The sequence below is a fragment of the Prinia subflava genome, chromosome 6 (assembly GCF_021018805.1).
Source record: "Prinia subflava isolate CZ2003 ecotype Zambia chromosome 6, Cam_Psub_1.2, whole genome shotgun sequence".
Taxonomy (NCBI): Eukaryota; Metazoa; Chordata; class Aves; order Passeriformes; family Cisticolidae; genus Prinia; species Prinia subflava.
The window spans coordinates 18,456,035-18,480,799 of NC_086252.1; the positions used below are offsets into that span (position 1 = coordinate 18,456,035).

General features: G+C 41.0%; 1 protein-coding gene across 4 annotated transcripts in view; it reads right to left on the reverse strand.

The window, feature by feature from the left end:
- The window catches only part of MAP3K20 (mitogen-activated protein kinase kinase kinase 20), an 89,389-nt gene that overhangs the window by 13,483 nt on the left and 51,141 nt on the right, over positions 1-24,765 (reverse strand). For 3 of the 4 annotated variants that reach the window (XM_063400504.1, XM_063400502.1, XM_063400503.1), the window contains exons 11-16: positions 19,504-19,639; positions 8,766-8,810; positions 7,966-7,996; positions 7,709-7,848; positions 6,573-6,635; positions 5,474-5,566 (exon numbers count right to left, since the gene is read on the reverse strand). In XM_063400504.1, coding sequence (XP_063256574.1) covers positions 5,474-5,566; positions 6,573-6,635; positions 7,709-7,848; positions 7,966-7,996; positions 8,766-8,810; positions 19,504-19,639 — 508 coding nt within the window. Of the gene's footprint in view, positions 1-5,473; positions 5,567-6,572; positions 6,636-7,708; positions 7,849-7,965; positions 7,997-8,765; positions 8,811-10,294; positions 15,283-19,503; positions 19,640-24,765 lie in introns of those variants that run through there. The other variant, XM_063400505.1, reaches the window with a different exon arrangement.

The window sequence follows — 24,765 nt, forward strand, 5'->3', positions numbered from 1 at the left end:
GCAAGAGCTCAGTGATACCCCAGCATTTGCCAAGAGCTGCCCCTGCCATGTGATCAGGAGCAAAGGGGGTGTTGCAGTCCCAGGCATCATCCACATGAGCAGCCTGCTTGTAACAGCGGGATGGTAAAGGTGGAAGCATGAAAAACGAGTCCCTTCCCTGAAGGCTGCATGGTGCCCTCATGTACTGTCCTCCAGGGCATTTCCTGTGGGCCACTTGTGGGGACAGCGTGCTGAATGTGGTCACCATGTCCCCACTGCAGCACACGGAGTGACTGCTCACACTCTGGGACTTGCAGCTCGCAGGACATTGGCTGAGGGGACAAGGGTGCTCAGGAGCCCAGGAAAGGCCTGGCAGGGCCACTGTTCTGCTGGGAACAAAGGCTCCTTGTCCAGGCTTTTGTCTGTCTAGCACATGCCAAGCCTACAGATCACTGGGAACCTGTCTGTGCTTCTACAGACGTATCTGTGACCGAGGCTGTACGTGAGAGATAGCGTGTGGAAGGCAGCAAGTTAATTCAGTGCCCAAAGTATAAAAATAAACCTTTAGATTAAAAAGTCTAGAAAGTCAAGTGAACACAATACCTTCCTTAACAGTCTATCTCTCTTCAGGGCTATGGAATAATTTCTAATAGGAATCCCTGGTCTAGCACTGCCTACACAAGGATTTTTAAAGGTCTTGGCTTGCGTTCAACTTCAGTTACGCAGGAAGCTACATCTGGAGCAATCCTAGTGGAGATTGTGGAGTTATACCAGCTCCACCTCATGCAAAAACAATACATGGTCCTGAAAAGAGTTTTTGGAAGAAAATACCAGGAGCTCAGATCACCTGCACTGATCCACCTTCTTGGCAGACTACATTATTCTGTTCTTCATGGTGGTGGCAATATTTTAATGTGGCTGTGGTTTTATTTTTACAGCCTAGGTAATTTTTTGTGTCACTTCACTGACTACTTGTTAGAATAGGAGCAAATCTATGAAAATAGTACACAAATACAGCTACTCTGATTCTTGCATTAACTATTAGTCTTTAGTAATGGAAGCATTGTGCTTTGACATGGAATTAAAGAGGGAGGTTTTAGAAGATGAGGTTTTGATATAAGGATCAATAACCTCATGTTAGAAAGTCAAGGTACCTGTGATTATTTTGCAAAGGAAGGGTCAGATAAAACCAATTCTTCCTCCATTTTTATGTACTGAAGTGGGTAAAAATACCTACAGAGCACAGAGACTATAAATGGCTGAAAAACGGTAAAACTGAAGTTTCAAATTTTATACCTTGGCTCTTGCTTTGTTTTTAAGAAAGTAAAGAAACAATTTATGAGCGTTGATATAGTGGGAGGGTGGAGAGGAACAAGCAGCAGAAATGGTCTCAAGCAGTTGTGAAATCACATTCCAGTTACAACTATTTCAGTGCTGTTTTCTCTTGTACTCCCTGCATTTTGCCAGCCTGGGCTTCTACACATGAAGAGTTGGTCACAATGTTGCTTTAAAGAAGCCTTACTCTTTGCCACTACACTTTAAAATAATAGCATTAAAATATGCCTCAGTTCGGGTATTCAAGGCACAGTTAGCAGTTGGTTTTGAAGAGGCTCTGCTCCTCACCTTGTCAAATGGAGGGAGAGGTAAGTGGGGAAAAATAAGGCAAAATGGTGAGGCAACTTCAAGGCTTTGTGTTTGGATATAGGTCAAATTGTGCCACTCTCAGTAAAAAATGAAAACATTCAATGGCATGGTGAAATCTGCCCTTTTGAGGACCAAAACTAAAGAATGCATCAATAGAAGGCAAAAAAGACTGTAAGGCATCCTTCTCAAGGGGTTTGGTGATTCATCAGTGTGGAACCAACCTAGCTCAGGCACCTTTTGCTGATTGGGAAATTTTAATGAGCCATCTAGGATGAGAAAGCCATTGAAAATTCCCCCTGCAGTCCTGCAAATCAGCTCAAGCCACAACTGCCAGGGGTTGTTGTTTTACCCTCCATCTTGGACTTAATTGGTGGTCCCCTGCTTTTTTGGTTTTTTTTTAATTTGTGGGGAAAAGAGAAGTCTAAATCTATCATCATTCAGCTCATTGGGAATTGTGTACAGAAAGGTCATGAAAAGGCAGTGACTGGAAGTAACCACATAACTTGAACTACAAGAGTTGGAAAAGAAACCTCTGAAAACCAGGTTAGCTTTGCAGTGCTCACTCCTGATGCATTCAGAGAGCACAAAGGTCAACTGAGCTTTTATCGCCTCCAAAGATGCAGCTAAAAAAGGAAGAAACTGTAATGAAATGACTGCATCTGTCAGCTGGTGGAAACCAACATAATCCCACTACAAGATTCAGTTTAAATTAGATAAAAAATATGGGGCTGGTAAAGCTGTTTACTGAGAAGTCAATGTTTCATTCAGCATACAGAAAAGGCTGAACATTCAAATGCTGTCTTGAAGCATATCCAGCAGCATCCTTGCTAAAAGGCGCTGCCATTCCCAAGGCACTTAAGTTCCTGCTGCTGAGGAAAAAAGGTGTGCTGGCTGAGCTGATGGGGCAGTGCAGTGCCCAGGAGAGGACACTGTGCCCTGAGGAACCATCCTCACACCACAGATGCTGCTGTGCTCTTACCAGAAAAACACATCCGAATTAACTGGCATCCCTGAAATGGTTTCTGGGTCCTGGACCAGCTTCTCCAGCACTTTTATATCTGTTGGTATTGCTGAATGTCATGATGCACTCCACGGCTGCACCCATTCCACAGCTTTAGTTTGGACCAGGAGGTTTTATCCTGCGTGTCCATCCTGTCCCAGCTTGGGCATAGCCACCTCCAGTGACATGGGTGGGCTTGCAACTACACCACAAGATGCACTAGAGTAACGAAAGGGAACTCACCCCAGAAGAGCAGCACAGAGGCAGCCTGGTGTAGAACCCCCCAGCAGGACCTGTTCTCCCCACAGAGCCCTTCCTGCTGCGCTGCACCACCTCCCAGCTGAGCCCAATCACCTCCCTCGCTGTACACAAATCTAGCAGCCAACACATCACCCAGGGAACACCCTCAATGTGTAACCCAGATTTGAGCTTATTGCTCTTTTTCCTCATGATTAAAACAGGAGAAATACTTCTGAGCTAGGCAGCTGGTTATAAGGACTGATTAGGGTAAAGTTCCTTTGAGAAATTTATTTTTAAACTGATATAGGCCAGCTTTTTAGCTATAAAGATGGTGGAAGGTATGATCCCAAGTGCTTCTGCTGACCCAGTTTTACAGGAACAGGCACCACTCCTTTACAAAAATGGGACAATAAAAGAAGCTTAAACCCTTCAATCCTGGTTTTCACCCTTTTCCCAGTTCCGTTTGGAACAAATCTAGATGGCAGCAGTAGCTGGCTCAAAGCAGCCTCTAGGGGAGCCAGAAGATTGTATGCAGGGGTTTTCAAAGAAGCAAGCTAGCCAAATTTCCTATACAGTATGTACCACACCAGTCTTTGTTATGTTATGTTTACTGTAAATTACTTGCCCATGTTTGCCCTAGCATCCTACCCAAAACCTCAGACAATCCGCTCCTTCCAGCTGACTTTTCAAACTGGCTCTGCTGCAACATCTTTAGAGGCAGGTACAAGTTAATGTGCAGATCTCAGACAGATGTTTCCAGCCCGGACATACTCAGGGGACAAACTGTGCATTCCCTGGAATGGCAGCACTAAGCACACGGGGTGCTGCAGCAGGGCAGCTGAGAGGGAGGCATGCCTGGCATGCACCCACAGCTGCAGAGGGAATGGCCTCCTTAGAAAAGGGCCCAACAGCACACAGAGCAGACAGGAGCATTTAGGAGCTCACAGGGAAGGCAGGACCAAATCAAAAACGCTGTCAGAAGCCTGCAGAGGTTATGTCAGAGTACACAGGTACGTTGAACTGACTCTGCCCTCTCACAACAGTTCAGCTTCTGTCCCATAGACTTTGCATACAGTCTCATTTGCACGCTTTGCTGTCAGGGCTAAAACATCTACTCATCTTAAAACTTGAGGCATTAGTACAACATGAATTTCTCTTCAGTGCTCAGAGATCTATTTGCTCCTGCTCCTGCTCTTTCCTGGAGCTGGTTGCCCAACTCCCTGCACTATGGCTCACAGCCTATATTGGAAATGGAAGGGAGATACAAGCTTTTTAATGGATTTTTAGTTCCTTCAAGATGCACATGGGAGAGCTGCACATGGGAGAGAAAAGTGCACACCTACAAAAAGCTGCACATGGGAGAGAAAAGTGCACACCTACAAAAAGCAGCTGTACAGCTGCATAAGCCACATGCATTTAAGAACACTGAGACAGTCTAAGTAATTCACATAGTGATAAAGAAGGTTTTTTATAGGAAAAAGAAGTACTCAGGACAAAAGAAACAAACTAAAAAAGGAAATCTTCAGACAAAAAGCTTTTTCAAATTGATGAAATTATTTCAGTATGAGTACAAGTTCCTACTAAGTTCAAACCTAAATGCTTTCTCTGCAAGCACCACCAAGTACAGAAATCAAGAGACTTCTGCAAACAATATGCCCTGAAAGCAAAGCAGCCAGATAACACAAGATGAAAGTCAGCCTCCCACAAGTTTAGGGTGGACACACAATGCAGATTTATCAAATACAAAAGGAAACAAATCCTGCTGTCACAACCCCTGACTCTAGCTCAGAAATGCTTTGCACACCATTTCCACATAGATGATTAATTCTAAAACCCTTGAACTCAAGAGTCCATGGCAAGCTGGACAAAGCAAACAAAAAGCATGGGACAAACCTCACTCTTGAGAAAAAACGATGTGGTAGAAGCCCTTTGCTGGAACATCTGGAGTCACCAAGCTCCTGTTACACAGGGTATAACGAGAGATCCTTGAACCAGCTCGGCTTGGAGCTGAGGTTTGATTAGGCTGTGGCACTCTGGCAATGCCTGAGGCACAGCAGTTTTGTGCAATGTGCTGCAGCTCACCCTCCCTCCCTCCCCAGCACCATGAGGGCACACAGTCTGCAGCAGGACCAGTCCCACCCTGGCCAGCCAGCAGCCATGCATACCAAGTATTTTCCAAACTCCTCCTGGTTGCATAAAACAGTATCTCCTTTCTGCTGACACAAAAGGAAGTCTGCCCACAGACATTTGGTGTATGCCACTACTCAACTGTCAGTGGGGTTTTTTTAATGAATGGATTACCATTTCACACCCATTGGGATAAAAGAAACAAATGAAGCCCCAAACTGCAAAAATTACAATTAAAAAAATTGTTCACAAGGATACAAAAGCTTTCAGCCAAAATTTTCTGTGCCACTATTTTCTTCCTTGTCTGTTCTGGGGGACAGTTCCCCGTCACTGATCCAGCCCCATTTGCCACCTTGACATTCAGTCGGCACTTTCCAAAACAAGAGGATCCTCATGCCAATTTATCTTTTGTGTCCAGAAGATGCTGGACCCTCTGGGTAGGGTCTCTTAACCAAACCAACTGATCTGGCACTCCCAGCTTACCTTTGGACCGTTTCCTGGCTTCAAGTGATAACCAAAAACAAGTTCAAGATTCACTACTTTCTCAATGCTTTCTTCAGCTTCACCTGCAGAATCCTGCCAAAAAAACAGGCAAAGGTGAGAATTCACATCTACCACAGCCCACTGGGAGAGAGGAGCACACCTTTTGGTGGCAGAGAGGATTTGCTTTTCAGGTGCTACAGGTCTGGCAGGCAGCAGAAAGGAGACATCATACTCCAAGAGGGGCAAAGGCATCTGCATGGGCTTAGGACTGGTAGTGCATGGAAACCAGGAGCTGCTGCACAATTTCTGCTCCTGGCTGAATTGCTCTGGCACGGTGCAGTGTCCCTGTGAGCACTGTGGCAGCCTCTGCCATTGGAATTGCAGCTGGCACAGCAAGGCAGCAATGCCCTGACTTTCATTTTTCCCTCCAGGGAAGAGTTTTACTATATGCAAATTCACTTTAAGTGGATTTCACTCTATAGCTGTGCAATAAATTATGACTTCTTAATATTTTTTTTCATAAAAATTTCATCCTACTCCAGGATTTGGGGTCTAGAATTCCTTGATTAGCTCACTGAATTAAATAAGGCAAATATCTGCTCTAGCAACACCAAACACTCTCTCCCTTTTGCATGGGTCTTATTACTGATATCAGAAAATGAATTGGTTAATGTAAGGGTGACAAAACACTACATCATCCTTCTCTCTATGACATTAGCAAACTGGGGAATGATGGCTTATTCTGGGCCAGGAGTCTGCTGTTCTTCAGTGGTGACCAGTTGGTGGCAGCAGTTTGGAGGAATGGCTCTTCAAAGTAGTTTCTGATTAATCACAGCAAACAAATTGCAATCAGTTGTCGTTTTATATAATTCTACTGGCACCATGATAAAAACTTAGAACCTCCCTGAAAACGACTTCTATTATCCTAATATTTGTTCTGATGTGACCCATTGCTGCTGTTGGCTCTCCACATTTGTTACAACCCTCTGTAGGAACTGCAGCCTTGCCCTCCCCTGAATGGGGGAAAGTTGAGACATGAGAACAGTGAAATATTCATACCAGCACGAGAAGCATGTCTTATATCAATGGTGAGACTTGCCTTAATTAATGGTGGAAAATGAAATAGATTTAGGTAGTCATGGGTTAACTTCTCGATAGCAGTCTAGGAAAAAAAATCAACAAAACCAGATGGGAGTTATTTAGTATTTCATCCTGCAAATACCAACATGAAAAACAGCACAACCCCAGGTGCCCTCTGTTTTCCACTGTGGATACATTAGGGCATGTGAGAAGAGTTTAAAATATAGCCTTGTTCTGAAAACTGTTGTGGTAGATTGGCCCTGGTTTGTGTTCAGAATCAGATCTGCTTAATCAGAGAATGAGATGTTCGGGAGTTTGGTTTTGTTGTTTTTATTTATGCTCAAATCAACCCAGGGAACTGAGATCTTTCATTTTGGATGTTATTGACTTTATTAAGTTTCGATAATTTTCCCTGTAGGAAATGTAAATTAAAGATATCAAATGGCTGATGAGCAAAAGGGGAATAAATCTGTGTGACTTGCAAAGCTAAATTTGCAGGACTAGCAATTACAATACAAGTATCTCTTTACTAGCAAATTGTTATCTAAAATGATTGAGACCAAACAGAATTATAGATGCTGCTTTTATAGAATCCCTTTTCCCAAGCTGACGGCCAGAAAACAGAACTCTCTCCTGTGGTGGCAGTACTAACACCATTACTGCTGTTGTGATCACTTTCCAGACTGTGATTTTCTTAACTCATTACAAACATTAGATATTTAAAACACCATTTTAAAGCAAAGTTCTAAGAGCAAAGAAACCTGTCTGTCAATCAGCTTTAAAGTTGTCCAACTGAGTTTTGTTAGTCTAAATATGCTTTATGCTTTAAATGAGATGTGAAAGTTGAGAAGCTGAGATTTCAGTTCGAACAACTGTTTTTGTATCTGTTTCTCTTTTAGCTAAAGAGAGCTCTCTCTGAAGATTCCCAAGCTTTTCTGCTTGGGAAAGCAGAATGGCCCTCCTAGGAGAACCTGGAGCAGTACTGCTTTGCATTCTAGATCCGTATGAAGCTATAATTCTATTTATTTTAGATACCAAGTATATTCTCTATTTAGCTTTGTAACTTTTTTTTGTTGCTAATACTACTGAAACCCCATAGATTTCATAATACTCACACTATAATCTACTGCAACATTCAATATATGCTGATAATACCTTTAAATGGATGATGTGTCCTCTGGAAACAATTCCCATGTCCTTTAAATCCTCTTCTTCTAGAAGAAGCAATTGCTTCCCAGTGATATGATGTTCCTTAAACAAGCTAGCATAGATACTCATTTCACCAGAAGTATCACCTTAAGATAAAAGAGGTTATTCAGAAATCCACACAGTGCTTTATTGGAGGGGAGGGAAATTAACAAATGCATATTAGCTCATAAATGTGAATATGAAAGGACATATGAAGCTTTTACCTTTTCTAGTAAGTTGTTGCATCCAGAAAAACTGCAAAAAAGAGGAATCAATCTTGAAGTTCAAATTATCAAAATCTTGAATTAGTTATTTGGAGTTCACAAGTAATCCTTTTCAAAACAAAATTTAAAAATATTTCTCACTTTGGGATAAATAACTCAAGATTCACCAGTGCAAATGATTACTTCTATTTAGCTCTTTCAAACTGCCTTCCATTGTGCAGCCACCTTTCTCAGTTTACTGTCATGAAGAACTGAAATGACCAAAGCAGAAGCTGAGAAATGTCACGTGCTAAAAGGGCTGAAGTGAAGGAGCCAGGGCTTTCATGGTTTTTGCACTGGCTTTCCAGGCAATCCTTTGGTAAATGTATTATTATTTTATATGAAAGAGAGGTTCCACACCCCCTAAAAAGCCCTAAACTTTTGTTCAGTCAATTGCCATCCAGGTGGCCCACAGTGGGATAAAACCTTTGAAATCATTTTGTCCTATCCAGGGTTGGGTCATTGGGCACTTCCACATTCTTTAAACGAGGACCCAGGAATGCCCTCCTGGCTGCTGTCACTTCCCAGCTCCCACTGTTTTCTGGACACTGGAGAACGTGGCTGTTCCATGAAGGTAACTCAAATCCTTAATTTACTCTTGGTCATTTTCAAGCCTTTCTGGGACACCAGTTTCACCAAACAAACAGCAGTAAAATCTCACCCAGATGTTCTGATCCGGCCTTCCCTCCCCCCACGCCCACTGTAATTTGTTACAGAGTTCCAGCATCACGACTCTGGCCACATTAACACAAAATACTCACCACATCTTCTTCGGTCCATGCACAAATATCAAAGGAGGGCAGCAACTGTGTGAGAGATACGAATTGAAAAGAAAACCATCTGACCACTTGTCTCCCCTCCACCCAATTTTTCCTGTGGTGGCTGAACTATTCTGTTCCTTTTTCCCTGCAAAGTGCAGGAGTTAGGCTACAACTTGTACTGATGTACTAAACCACTGTATTCACACTGATTGTGGGCTGGCTCCAACTGTGTGTTGGCAGTGTTAAATCGAACCTGTCCCTCTCTGCAGATACAATTAGCAGCAGATCCCCAGCAAAAACAACTTAGGAAGCAAAAGTAAACCATCTGATGGCAAGGGACTCTATCTGCCTCTCCTCTTGGTTCTGATACTATAGGAAGGCTTTTGCTATGGCGCCACTTGATTTCTGCAATGAAAAAAATGCTGACATTACGACTCCCTCCCAAATGATGGATATTTTCTGCAAAAGGAAGGAAAACTTTCACTGGACAGCAGCAAAACCCAAATTTGGAGTCTGGCCTGTCTGCAGGACTGCAGACTGTCTTCCCACCCATCTACAGACAAGTCTCTCTTGGTTTCTGCCACTGCTTTGTAACTACTCCCATAAGGCTGGGGGAGTGCAGCACTTCCCAGCCTCCTCCTACACTTTGTTGGATGCAAGATGGTGTTAGCTCTTGAAGCACCAGGAAACCACAGAGGAAGGGCTGCATTAAACAGAATTCTGGGATGATTTGAAGACTGACAGAGGAGAAGACGTCACTGTACTAGTGATTGCCATTTTACTCATTCAAGTATATGGTATCCCAAGGGTCACCTTCTTGGCATTCTTATCCAGCTTAAAGGGTTAGCACTAATTGCTGTAGATCTGTATTTGGACAGTCAGCGCCTCACAGAAGCTCAGTACCACGGTGTAGTTGCAAACTCTTTTGATGTAGATTCCAGTGACTGAGGAGAGACTCAGCTCAGTTACCCATGAGCCACCAATGGCTTTGTCACCTGCTTCAGAGACCCCTGCCACCCCCAGGCTCCCCAGACCTCACCACACGCCAAGCCTGTCCCTGGGCAGGCCCTCACCCCGGCACCTCCAGCTGCAGGCTGGCAGTGACCCGCAGCCTGGGCAGAACGCTGTGGGCACAGGCAGTGCTGGGGCAGCACTTCAGCACAAGGGAGGGCAGGGGGCAATGGTCAACACCCCCAGGAGCCCGTGAGTTGTGCCCTTTGTAGGTACTTATAGTCAAACTGGCAGCTGCAGCAGCAGCAGCCTGGTGCAACCATTTGTACAACTCAAAAATTTACTGAAGAAGTCCAATAATGCATTTTTAGATGTACAGTGGGTTTTTTCAGCTTTCTTCATGTTTAAATATAACCAGTGGCAGAAGAGTTATGTATTCTATAATCTTTTTTTTTTTAATGGGAGAATAAAGGAGAAATGTCACACAGTTAGTAACACGAAAAAGTGACTTAAACCAGCAGACAATAAGGAACCTGTTGGAATACCAGCATTTTACACAGTGACACAAATGCATAAAATTTACTGTCAAAATGTTTATTGCAAAATAGAAGTTTGGAACAAAAGAGAAGCAAGGGAAAAGTTCACACCAAAAGAAATTTTTGACACCAATTGAGGAAATTGAATACATTTCTGTTTGTTTGTTTGCTTTGGTTTTACACTGGAAAATGGAATCAACAGTGTGAATAAAACAAGACATGGTATGTCAAGTGCAATAAAGAGGATAACTGACACTGCAAGATTTTACCACACAGAAGTGTAACATTGCATGTTCCACACAAATGATATATTCAGTTTACAGCACAAGAGTCTTGGCACAGGCATTGCGCTCAGCTTTGCTTTTTCAGAAGGGAAAATGAAGTTTTCTAACACAGTGAAAATATTTTCTATTCGAATTCCATCAGTTCAAACCTAAAGTGTAAGTAGCATCAACTCCTACTATTCAGTACAAAACTTCTTCAGTAGTGCAAAAGCAAGAAATGCAGTGGACTATATCTCACTTAAAAAGGCATATGAGTATTTAGCACACAATATAAAACGTTAAAAGAAAGTTGTTGGTTCTACAGTTTTAAAATTATATCTTCACACATCAGAAATCTCTGTGCAGATTTTACAGTGTGCACTAAGTTGAAGCCTGGGGGAAAGGGGAAAGGTCTCTCCTCCAGATTCCTACCAGTGCATTTTAAGGGCTGTGAAAATTACTAAATGAACTTACTTTTTCTACATGAACATTCTACCTAGGACTGTAGTTAAAACCCCTGTCAAGTCAGAGGTCTTATTAAAAACCTGTAAAAGCTGCCTGATTACAGATAAAGGAAGTTCAGCACTAAAGACACACAGTGACACTGCTCAGTACTTAAAAGCTATATGCACACTACTGGTCTATTGCTACTGCTGAGGGCAACACCCATCATTACTGCATCAGATGTTTAACTTAGAATAAACACTTTAAAACCCAGAAGGAAAGGGAATCAACACATAAGGAAACCTCTGGAATGATAAGCAAATGACAAGCCATGAACATGACTGTGACAAGAGGCCAGGCCAGACCTCACCTCCAGAAAGCCCTTCCCATCCAGAGGGACAAGCTCCATGTCAGGGAGCACACCAGGGCTGGTGATGCAGCCCACCTACACACCGCACCTTAAGGCACTTGCTGCTCCAAGAAATCAGTGATGTCATTGGAACAAAAACAACTAGAGCAAAAGTTTTCCTTCATTAAGTCCCATTGCCACTTTTTCTCACCACTGGAAGGAAAAGAAAGGGAATTGGACATCCTGTCTTGGTCCCAGCTGACCATGCACCTTTAGGCAAGCCAAAAGTCAACCCTTCCCATTCTTCTGAGGCCATTTACCCACCTAAGTTAATGTTTGCAGTACAGCAGCCTGGTAAAAATGTGAAGTTCAGGCCTGGTTCTGAATTTTCTCCTCCACCGAATGAAGTGATATTTTACTGCAAATACCTTCAGGCTTTATGGAAGACAGAGGAAACTGGGAACCCAAAAGGCCTGGCAGGGCCTCAAGAGCTAAGAGGTGTACAAGGCACAGGAAAGCTTTTGGTGATTTGTTCTGGCTTTGCCCCACAGCAGCCAGAGAAATGCCTTCTGGGTTTGGTTAATGCTTTCATATGCTGACACACTCTGTGGCTGTGCACTGTTGTGGAGGTTGGTATAACCTGGTGATGAGACAGGTAGAAGATGGACTGGGATACACTGCAGAGCAAAATCAGGAGTGGAAGATGGAATACTCTGACCTCCTGCAACCACCATACCTGCCCATCAGAGCCATTTTCAAAGCCTTTATCTAGTGAGAAGCATTTCTGAGAATCAATCACAGCTTGATTCTCACATATGGTAACTGGCTTGTAAACTGGAGACACATGATGTGAAACTCATCACAGGAAAGTAAAAATGCAATTAATACCACTGCTTCTTTAGTAAGCACAGCCAATATCCTAAGTATAACACTATCTCAACTGCATCAAAACAGTTTGTCATGTTATCACCTTATCCATGATTGATAGGTCACCTTTGCAGAAGTTTTAGAAGAGCTTAAATTTTCCCTTAATACAGTTTAATTTGCTTTGAGAAACAACATGGGGAAAAAAGACAAGGGGAAAAATCCATCTTGCTTCAATAAAAAATACTGAAGCAAGTAGATAGTAGAAATTACTACAAGCACGTTACCACATTCTGATGATATTTGCTGATATAAGTTACACCCCTGGGTAAGCACAAAACCTTGAAGACAGACTTAAACCATGTGATGTTGCAACTATGAAAACCTGTGTCACACTATTTTAAAACTATTTTTATTTCTATAAAGATTAAGGAGTGAATTTACAAATTCAATTAAAGCTCACACAAACATAAATGTGCATGAAGTGATCCAAGATTGTCAAACACCAAAAAAGTGCAAAATATCAATGCTAGGAACAGATTTTTGGGGGTTTTTGAATTCAAAATGTACTGAACCAAAATTTTTTTTCAGTTGTACAACCCTATACTGCTTATGTGGTATGGTAATTTATGCACAATGATACACATCTTAAGACCTAAAGTGCACATATTACATTACACATATCCATCAAATTTTGCTGAGTGCAAAGTGACAGTTACAAAAATAATATCATTGCTGTGGATATTAGCAGACGTAGACTTACAAAAACAGTACAAATCTACATTGGAAAAGGCTATTTGTTCTTATTTCTATTTCATTATTTGCCCTTCCAGGTCTCTTTTTCTCCCTAAAATCAGGTCGCTTTGATGGACCTGAGAAGCCATCCCCACCTGAGCCAAAGGAGGTTTCTTCTTGGGATACTTTGAACATTTCCCGCATCATTTAAATGATAATTTCATCATGAGGAAAGCTTCCAGATACAAGAGGGTTAAGTTCAAGTCAATAAGCTCTGGGAGTGTTTGGAAGAAGGTTAAACTGCACATCTGGCAGGTGGAATCCTGTGCAAGCCCAAGGGAGTGGGCCAGCCTGAAGCGCAGCACTCGTGCCTTGCAGGTGACCAGACCAGTGCTGATGCTTAAGGATAAAACAATTCTTTCTCACAGCCCAAAGAGGTGCCCACTCTAGAAAAACTCTTCAAAGAACTTTGTTTTGTTGAGTGAACAGGTAATGATTTCAGGCCTGCTGTTATCTAATGTATCCATTTTCCTCTAAGCTATCCACAAAACACCATAATATGTAGGTTAGAGCTGTGTAACAGGCAAGCCTATAATTAAAGAAGCCATTGAAAACCAGAAGTTTTATAAAATAAACCCTTACAGTAATTGAGAATGGAATTTTGATGGCTTATTCTCACTGTTGCTGAACAACATAGTAACATTCTTCTTTTGAAATGCTGCCCTTCTTCCTTGGCAAATATTTTACAACATCTTCCTTTCTAACCTGCATCTGTGTTCGCACTGGTTTCCCTCCCTCCTTCTGCATCACCACTAAAGGGGTCATCAGGAGAAACATCCTCACTGCTCTCAACATAAGTGCCTGGCAGGCAATTATTGCAGCAGATTGTTACACACTGAGTTTTATGATAAGCTGTAACAGCAGCGACAATAACAATACTTTAAAAGTCATGTAGCTGCAAAAAACAGTTATGCAGAGTCTAGTAAAGATGCCTGACATTACTGCCAGATTCTACTACAGAGAATTTCACATAAGCCACAGCAGTAGGGCCCAAGCTGAAAGGTCACAGTGGGTTCTCTTTGTCCTGTGCTAAGGATGGCACACACCGTTTAGCAGATACAACAGAATCAAAATTTACAAACACCGATTTTTGCTCTCAGGTACAAGAATAAGTCCATCAGAGTTAATGAGGCTCCATGGATTCACATCAACATAGCAGAAAATTAGCTTCTAGATCACAATATCTGATAATAGATGCAGAGGTCTGATTGCAGTTTACTTTGCTAGAGTGAATTATATACACATGCACATACACGTGAGGGGGGGAAAAAAGAACATTTATACAAATCATCTGCCAATAGGGATTATCTGGGTTCTGCTGCTATTCAGTTTTTAAACTATATATTTAACTAACCCCTCTCTTCCCCCCCAAGCTTCCCTCTTCCTAGAAACCTATTTGTGACTTCCAACAATGTTGCCTTGGAAAGGGCTTTAAATTAGAAACACAGCAAACCCCTCCAGTACAACAGTAAGAATGGCTGCAGAGAATAGCAAATCTGGAAATAGAAGCATATGCATATGATTGACAATTAAAGGGGTAAGGGAAATGATAAAAAAACACAGAAGAAAAATTTGAAGTACATTAATGGCATTAATAGCATTGAAGTTTCTCCCAGTGTTTCCAGATCTTAAATTTATCAAGCCATAGTTTCTGTAATCAGGCACTAGGAATTATAGATATAATCATAAAATAATAATAATCTCAATTAGTTTGGAAATTTTAGTTCCAAATTTAATCAAAGCAGAAATAAGTCAGCACAATTGAAACAAAAACAACATATCTTTCTACACACAAATATGCTCAGCCTGTAAATATTTTTGTTGTTGTTTGTTTTTTTGTTCTTTTACAGGATTTAAACAGACCAAACTGACAGAATTCTTGTTCTAAAACTTTATTGTTTTGCTTTGCTAAAACGATTTCAGGGTTAATTCTACAACTTATTTCATTCACTGCTGTCATCTGTGTCATCAAAATCATCATCATCATCATCATCATCATCTGACCAGTCGAATTCACTGAAACCCAAAGCCATGTTGATTTTCTTCCCTTTTCTCATAGAGGTGGTTTTAGAAGAATTCTTTTTGGCTTGCATGTTTATCTGCATTCCAGAATGCAGGACAGATCCTGCTTGGTTCAGAGAGAAGATATCCCCAAAGCCCGTCATCATCAAGGCCTTCAGACTTTGGTTCATGCCAGCTACCTCCCCGTTACTTGTTGCTGTGATCTGACATGACATCTCTGCACTGTTTGACTCCTCTGTTTTAGATTCAAAGTAAGACTCCTGAGACATTCTTGCAGCAAGAGGTAAGAAAAACTATTCAAAGGAGGAAAGGACAGAGCAAAAGTGAAAGTTAGAACCAATTTAAAAATCAAGGAAAAAGACACCACCAGATTAGTCAGCAATCAACAGAAAGCATACGATTAGTGAATCTAAACACGGAGGTCAAGTAAGAATTCATTAAAACAGATAGTGTCCTTCTGGGGTCATTGTTCTTAAACCAAAGTGCAAAATCACTGAGTGGCATGGCAAGAACCACAGGCAACAGAGCTTTCATGACAAAAAAGGGTTCAAACTCTTCAATCCTTCATATTGTACAGCAGAAACCCGAATATGACATTTCCCAACCAGGTGGACTGGTTCCAAGACAATTGGAGTTGCTTAATTCAACTTTTCAGGATTGAAGAATAAATCAGGTTAAGACCACAGAATCCAAACAAGCTCTGCAATTTGATGGAGAAGCAGCAGCCCCTAAAAATCAGAAATGAAAGCAGCAGCAGACTAGTCTTGAGGGTATGCTCAAAAGGAGAGAAAGGGTCACCCTGCAACAACAGCCACAGTCAGAAATGAGTCTCACCAATGCAAAGGACAGGAGAATTGGCCTCCAGCCTGCACCAGCACCACACCTTCAGAAGCCATCCCAGGGACAAGCAGGCAGGGGAAGAGGGGTGGTTTGGGTCAGCTTGTTAGATACTTGATTTTTTTTTTTTTTAAACTTTTTTTTTTCTTTAATAGTATCAAGAGACATCTGTCAATTGGTTGTACATCATATTAAATTTCTACTAATCTTCACCTAGAAATAATGGCAATCTCCTGGCCCAGTCTGTTTGTAGTAACAAATGAAATATGCCCTCTTCAGGTAAATGATTAATGCCTCTGCACAGAGGGGCCAGGTTAGTAACGTCTGTGACATGTTTGCCTGTGCTTCACAAGGAATAAAAACTCAGCAGTCTCACCCTGAATTAAACTACCTACTTGTCTTGGGGTGCCAAACTGAGATACTACTAAAACAACAGCAAAGGAGCTGTGTGTGAACACCTGCACTAGGCTCTCTCTTTTCAAAGCATTTGTAAAACCACCTCCCAAAAATTCATGGGTTTTCATATCTTTTTTTAACCTAATCAGAAAAGTGACTGAAGAGTCAATGGCAGTTGATCACAACAGGTTACAAGGGTGATTATGGTGATGCCCTGGTATGTAACACAAGCCAGGACTGCTCAAAGAGTGCCCCTTTCTTGGTAAAACCACTTACACTGACTAATTTTCTATTTCTTTTCTAAAGACAGTATCTGTCTTCTGTTCCACTTGAGCTTTCCCTGCTTACATAGACTTACTATTTGCGCTGTGGTTAAGTAAAGTTAGTAATCAGGGTTTAAGAAACAAAAATAAAACTAAAAAATTGGGGTGATGGGGTACCCTAAATACTTTTAATGCATCCTACCACTAGGTGATGAAAGGACCTGCAGCTAAGCTTCTGTACACCTGGCTGTACAAAAAACCCATTTACACCATTAACAGCGTGCTAATTGGATCAAGGATCACCAAAAGCTCTTCCTGATAACAAGAAGAAATTGTTTAAAAACAAGACCTAGTACACAGCCCACAAGCTGGTAGGTAGGATTGCCAGGTAGTTACAGTCACTTGAGATCCACAGAAGAGCATCCCCTAACATGTGGGAAGAATTTCCCTACAAAAATCAACAAAGCTGCAAATCAGCTTTTCCCTAAAACACCTTTCTGGGTCATTGACTGTTCAATGTCTGAGGCTGGGTAAGCTGTGAATGGCTCATTTTGCAAATTATAAATACTTTACTTCCTCTATATTTTGCCATCTTGTTATCTGGACGATTTAAAAAGTTTGTTGGGACAGGACATGTCTTTAGTGACACACTGCATATGATAACTATCAGAAGAGACTCTTACAAATGGCCGAGATCCACCAATCTCTCTAAATTCCATGGTTCTTAAATGACCACCTGCAGGTACAGGGCATCACAGGTGATCTATGGATTTCATGCCTTGCTCACTGTCTTCCTCTAAGAAAGATGTTCATCTTAGCTACACACATACTCTTGTAAAGTCAAATCTTTCAAGAGAAGTCTCCCATTTCACTGCAGCTATGGATATATTTTACTCCACCAAAATGCTCCAGATTCCCTTGTGCTAGAGGCTCCTGGAGATCAGCACAAAGAAATTTGCAGAGATCAGACTCAAAGGTATCTCTTGTATAAGATGCAGTAGAAATAGGGTCAAAACAAGAGCAGGGAGAAATGCAGAAAAGCATTCCTAAATATTGACCTCATCCTTCCCTCATGCTGAAGGGAGTGAAGCTATACTTTACTCTTTGGAGCAGGAGCAGCCTGCTCCTGTTACCTACCATGCAGTCTGCTCCATAGTTACCTACCATACAACCCTACAACACTGGAGGATCAAGCGGCAGAGACAGCTTCGCTGTTCTTCTGTCCCTTGGTTTAAGTTTCTGCTCCTGCACACCACTGCTGGCCTCTGGTCTTTGCTGCAGAGCCAAGTGAAGAGGTGACTACAGAACACAGAGCAGGGACAGCTGAGACACTACAAGGCCCAGTGTTGGCTGAGAACCAGGTTTGTGCCTAGTGGGAACTCTAAGAAGTGTCACAGCTCTGGTTGCCATACCCTTACTCCTGCTTTTATAGTCAAAGTAGTTTAAAGTCAAGCACTGCAGCTCCCTTTGCAACCCTCTAGTCTGATGCTGAGCAGACACTGCCTGAACTAATGGAGGGAGACAGATGCTTGACTCCCAAGGATTACAGCTTGCAATCAGAATGCCCAAAGATATTTTGCAAATGATTTACAGCTATGAATTTACAATATAGTTGTATGTGTAACCGGTGCTACGAAAAAACCAATCCTGCTTGAACAAGTCTTTTTATGCCAGTATGTTAAATCTTTTCTAATAAAAGGGCTTTTTAAAAAATATGTTCTGTGTAACAGTTCATTTAAGATGTATGGAAAAAACAAACCTATATTTCTGTATTAAAAGAAATTGCATTTAAATGCAATAGGAGAGTTGGGTTAATGCTATGCAGAAAGACAGTTCATGCTTAGCACAATAGGCCTTAGCACAATGCTTTATTCTTGCAGCAATGCCAGCTCTAAGTGAAAAGTACAAGTCATAAGCAAGTACAGCATAAAAAACCCTAGGGCCTTGCTGGTGAAAAGGTTTGCTCATTACGGCTGTGCCTCATGCTGTGCTCAGGATAGAGGATGGCCCACAGCTCAGTTACTGGAATCTTGCAAGTGTTAAAGCAGGCATACAGATATCGACTGAAAACATACAGAGTCTGCACACAGGAAAACATCTATCCTCCGTCATTTCATTACTGCATGTTCGCAGCTGGAACACAAACCCAACTTCATTTACAGAGCACCAATAAGCTATGCCTTCAAAACAAGTCACATGTAAATGGGTCTGGCTGGAATCAAGGTTGTAAGTAGGATAAAATTGAGCATAAGAAAAATCATATGCTACTGCAATCTCAATTTGGTATTTGTTTTAGCTAGTGCTTTAAAAACAATTAGGTATCAGAGTATTCTTTTTTAACAACTCTGTTGTAATATGTCTCACCATGCACTAAACCCTGTGGTCCTCCCTCTGCCAATCAGTGGTTGAAGAGCATAGTATTTCATTAAGAAATTCAAGATAACGCAAGGAAGGTTTTTTGTTCAATTTACTAACAGATATATGGGAATTCTACTAGCTGGTAACTGGCAAGTCAAAGTTATATTAACTGTAATTATGAACAGAGCCTTAAATTAATACTTAAAATTTTGACCCCCTTTTCACAGAATGGGAATTTGCTTCTTCTCAAAGAAAAAGAACAGAATTTTTAAAAATTTGTGTAAGTTTCATGACATGCCTTCTGGAAGATACAAAGGATTCTTACATTTAAGACCAAATCCTGCATCCTATAAAGTCAACAACTTTGTAGTTGAAAAAAGAATTTATTGAATGTAAACATTTTTAAAGCTGAGAACTCTAAATAAATAAGTGGGAGACTACTTAAAATGCCCATGTCACAATAGGAACTCTCAGTAATATGTGGTATCTAATTTATTAGGTGAAATTAAAAAAAAATATTGTTATCTGGAGGGATGCAATTGGCCCAAAGGAACAACTGAAAACAGGAGCACTACTTCCTTGGTATGTCTTGAGATTTACATAGACAAAGCTCCAAATACTTCTGACACAAGATGAAAGGTTGAATTATTGTCTACTTACAGGAGTATTTGATTGTTCAGTTAACTTCTGCTCCCACATCTTCAAACGTCTCTCCCGTTCCTTTAGTTCCTGCTCTTTAAAGCTCAGATCACGCTCCAGTTTCTTTAGTCTCTCTAAGGTTGCCTCAATTTCACATCTGCACGGAGACAATTTGTTACGTCTTGTCTTTTCCTGACAGATATAAATTGTTCATAATTCCCACTTGAATGTTAATTAAATGTGAAAGCCTGAAAAGTACAATACTAACTCAAGCAGTTCATTTAATTACCAAATGCAAAGTCTTTCACAGCTTTAGGAACAAATGGTAATGTTTATACTTCAGAATAACCATAATACCTTCAGCTGAAGAAAAATAACATTTAAAAGAGTAAAATACCATATAACAAAAACATTTTTTAAATAAAAATGCCTTCTTTCCCCCCAGCATCATGAAACATGATCTGATCCATAAAGAAACTGCACTGAGAACTGGTAATGGGACAGCATTAGCAACACAATACAGGCAGTCCAAGAAGCCCATTTCTCTGGGTTTATAACTTGACTGTAAATACTATTTGGACTTACACTCAAAATGCACAGAAGCATTTTATGGGGGAATGTTTTCCCCATTTACCTTCCTGCTTCTTTAGGTGAAGATACAAGAGCAAAAATACGAACTGTGATATGAGCCAGCCCTGCAAATGGTTACAAATACAAGCTTCTCAAGTTTGGAACAGTTGTGAAAAGGATTTGATTTACTTTTCTCCACTTCTCACCATACATACAAAGTTATGAAAAGTAGGAAGGGCGGGAAATGAAGGCAGTATGATGAAGAAAGTTGCAGATACCATCTTTATTTCGTCTCACTGCATGTACCTCCCTTAACAAAGTAGTTTCCTTTGACATCCTTTCTGATGGACAGTGTATTTGAAACACACGCACTGAACATGGTCTTGGAAAAGAGTTTAACAAGTTTTGCACTATACAAATACACAGAAGGTGAACAACACTTCTGTTACCAGATTCAGACAAATATTTTGCTTGTGGGTTAACCGAAGAAAAATCTCCAATTAGTATCAGAGGTTGTATCTGCGTTTAACATTTCTGCACCCGCTTGGGACTGTGCACTGCCTGCCACCTATATCCTGACAGTTGTGGGAAGAGTCAATCACGGTGTTTTGTTTTTCTCCTTGAAAAAGTGAGCTCCTAAGAAGACAAGAGATCCTAAAGAGAGCTCCAAAGATAGCTATTTGGACTCTGCAAGGTCAAATATTCTGCTCAAACTTCCACATTATTTTTCTTGTGTTAACACATTGTGAACAAAATATGCTTCTTCTGATGTTTTCATAAAGAAAGTAGAAGGACTAACAGAGTTACTTGCCATTTCTACTTGGGATGGAGAAAGAGAATTACTCGTTTCTGTAACTCTCCTGTCCTAGCATGGAATGATTAAACTCTTCTCCACTAAAGGATTCAGCCTCTCAGTGTGGGAAAATAGCATACCCAAAGAGCCTATTGAAGCAAATCAAATCATAGAAATATTCCAAATTTTATGGATTTCTCATTTTGATAAGACATCTGTGTCAGAGAGTAATGCTTACAAAGTACAGTGAAAGGATTCAGTCCTAGAATAACCTGCAAATCCTACTGCAAACTTTACCACCATGCTTAATTCTACTGCAGAAATCAGCCACCTGGGGGCAAAAGCATTTATCACACTTGAGTCCTGCCGAGTGAGCTGTTCTATGTGGTGGTCAGAACAAATACCCCTCATAATTATCATGCTTCAGATTTCAAGAAAAATTCTCTATCATATTTAGGCATGCATAGATTAAGACTGATCCCTGTGCTGGATAGAAAGTGGTCACACATCATAATAAAGAGACAACACAGGAACAAACGAAAAGGCATTGGACCGAAGGTCAGAAAGTGACTCCTCTGCAGACACTCACATTCCTCATAAATCCTTTTTGTCAGGTGCAATACATACTATGCTATCTACTGTGGAAACTACAGAGCAATTTGAGGGCAGTTGCAAGCACTGCTTTTCTTAGTTTGTCTCTCATAATCGTTGCTACTTACACACAACTCTATAATTTTTTAAATATGTAAATTACATTCTCTTTTAAAATAATATTATGCACTAGGGGAGTCCTGGTAACAATAGTTTTCTCTATGTCAAAAGTCTATTTTGTACAGTAATTATCTCTCTTCATTAGACAGAAACTTCTCTTACAATAAAAGGTCAGTCTGCAAAAACAGTTGCATTCTGAAAAATAATTCCACTGCATAATGAAACTGTGTAATTAAAGAGAAAGCTACTGTACATTGCCCAGTTAATGAGTCTTACTCCATAAATGAAGGAGCTTGAAACATTATACATGGTAGGGCATGTGGATTTGTTTGCTTCTGTAGTTATGCAGTGTGAGTTTACTGGTTTTTCTATAATAATTTTATTCCGTGACTCTGAAGAACAAATTCTGCATTACTACAAACTATAATGATAAACATTCACAGATTAAAACAATGACTGGCATTTGTTTATATGTCTTGAATTGCTAGTAATACACTAATATAAGTATCACTAATAAACTATTTTCGACATTGAAGCAGCCACTCATGGGGAGAGGATGGAGGGAGAGATGCAGTTAGTATATATGACTAAATACAGACTAATGTGATCTCTCACTGAATTGGAACATCATTACTTCTACGGTAATTTTTTCTGACTGTAATTCAAGTGACTTGAGAAAGAGCTCCAAAAAGATCACAGAATATGAACCTAAACATACGACAGACCTATGCAATTCAAGCATAAGGCAGTGCCCGTGTTTTATGAATAACAAAAATGTGCCAAACACATGTGGAACAGTTAGGAAAGAAGACACTGAATTATTTTAAGCAAATACAGAGTGAGCAGATCAAAATGTGACATTAATATAAAAATTAAGACCAGAAAACGGTGGAAATAAGACTGCATTGTATAGATAAGTCAAAATATCATTTGTTTTATCAACTCCAGCAGTCACGTATAGACTCAGTCCGCTCTCAGTTTTCATGCCAGCCAGTCAGTGATATTGAAGACTCCAGTTACTTGCTGTTATAGCTACAATTTTGGCATGTCTATACAAAAAGAACCTCAGCTTGCCCTTTTTTAAGAGTAGGGAAAAACGCAATCCAGCTTGTCTGAGCTTTGATTTGCTTTGGTAAGTGCAGTATCCTTGTGAAAGTGCAGGATCTGGATCATTAATTCAGAGGTCCCTCAAAGGAACAAGCATAATTTTTGCTTTTCCTAAGCCCACCCTTCTCCAGGGCTCTGATATCCAGGCTTCATTAAAATTCCCTATTTTGTGGTAATATATCTCATTCTTTCCCTACTGCTGGTTCCACTATCTCTTTACAAATCACTATGGGATATAAAAACCATGGGGGAAAAAAAGGCAATCACTAAAAGCAAAGATTTTTCAATGCAGAAGTTAAAACACAATAAACTTCTGTGCAATTATTTTTAGTAAAAAACTTAAGTCTCTTTGAGTTTGTCCTTTGGGATCACTTTATGTATCTTTCTTCTACTTCAGGTGGAAAATTTTTTGCATAGGTTCTGTTTATTCAGGTAAACATTCACAAAAGCTTCCATACATACATGCCTTTCCCATCAGGGCAGGAAGCTGGTACCAGAAGCTGGATAGGAGAGCACCCTCCAGCTTCCAAACAAGTGCCCACATGATTTGTGCTCTTTCTGAACATTGTGTTTTCATTTTGGCTCAATTCAAAAATCATTTTTGCTTAGAGGCAAATCGTGTCCCATCATGAATTTTTATATTCTCTCTCTCATATTTCCTTGTCTCCAAGTCATTTATTCTTCCAGAAAAACTGCCACATTTATTTTTAACACAAGTCTCCGTGCTAAGAAGTTTTTTCATTACCTGACAGTACCAAAGAGCTTTTTGTAGCTACATGGCTTTTCATTATCATCTTTTCAGACATTACTCATCTGAGAAATTTAGGTGTATCAAAACAAAATTTGCAAGAAATACTTGGGCTACTTGAGTCACACTTCAAGAAATACACTCATTAAGTAAAACAATGTTTGTTACCAAATGTCAGCTAGTACAGCTTTTTATTTTGCTATACTGGCAAGGTTTAAGTAGTTATTAGCTTTTTCTAAAGGCATTTGAGTACTTGCTCATCTTTTAAATAAATATTCTTTATTATATAGGGGTGTATAAGAAACCCCTCACTAGGGTGTAGTTTTTTCCCAACCCTCCTTGTTGTGTCTGCTGTCAAACGCACGAGCACGATGCTCCAAGTCTGCCCACCCGGCGGTGGCCACGAAGCTCGGGTCTGTAAGCTCGCCGGTCAGCGGCTGTGCCGAGCTCAGCGCTGCGGGCTGCGGGGCCCCGCGGGGCGGCGCGGGGGGCGCAGTGCGGCGCTGCCGCCAGCAGATGGCGCGCAGCCCCCGCGGGGCCGAGCCGGGCGGGCGCGGCCCGCGCTATTTATACCCCGCCGTGTCACCCGGGCGTCCCGGCCACAGCTCAGTTTTTCCACTCGCCCCGGTAAAAAAAATCTACCTCTTGCCTTCCTTGGAAGGCAGCGGAAGAAACGCGGGATTGCCGGGCTTGACACAAGCCCCGTTTCCGTGTGCTCGTCCCCATCCTCCACCCGTCCCGGGAATCTTTGGGTGCTCCTGCTCCCCGCTTATTTGGCAGAGACCCAACACTTCTTAATATAGACCGAGGCACGAGCGTCTGCAAAAATCACCTCCCTGTGCAGATCTGTTTTCAACACTCCGTGTCAAACAGAAGGCTGTACTGCGAAGCAGCAAGTTTTCTAACCCACAAATAAGTTTCAGGGACAGGTTTTTGAAGTTTTGGCACATTCCAAAGAAGAGACTGGAAGTTTTACTGCAGTAATAAAATTGTCTCAAATCTCACCTCCATTTATAATCACTTATGAATAACAATTACAATCGGCAATAGCTAAAATCGTATGCTCACGCAATGCTGGAACACTACATAAAAACAGGACCGGCCTGGGCATATGCTGGATGTGTGAACACACAGTTGATACAAAGGAGAGAACACATAAAAATGGTAGAATGCATACAAGTGAGGACAAATGGAGGCTTGACTAGGAAGAAGGGGGTTTAGGCCCCTTATCTTTTTTAATATTGACATCACTGATGCACTTTATGAAAATGGCATCAAACCTACATGTTATCTGAGTTCTTTTGCCCCCACACGATTAACTGAAAACTTGTAATAGGTTTTAAGATGTGAATCA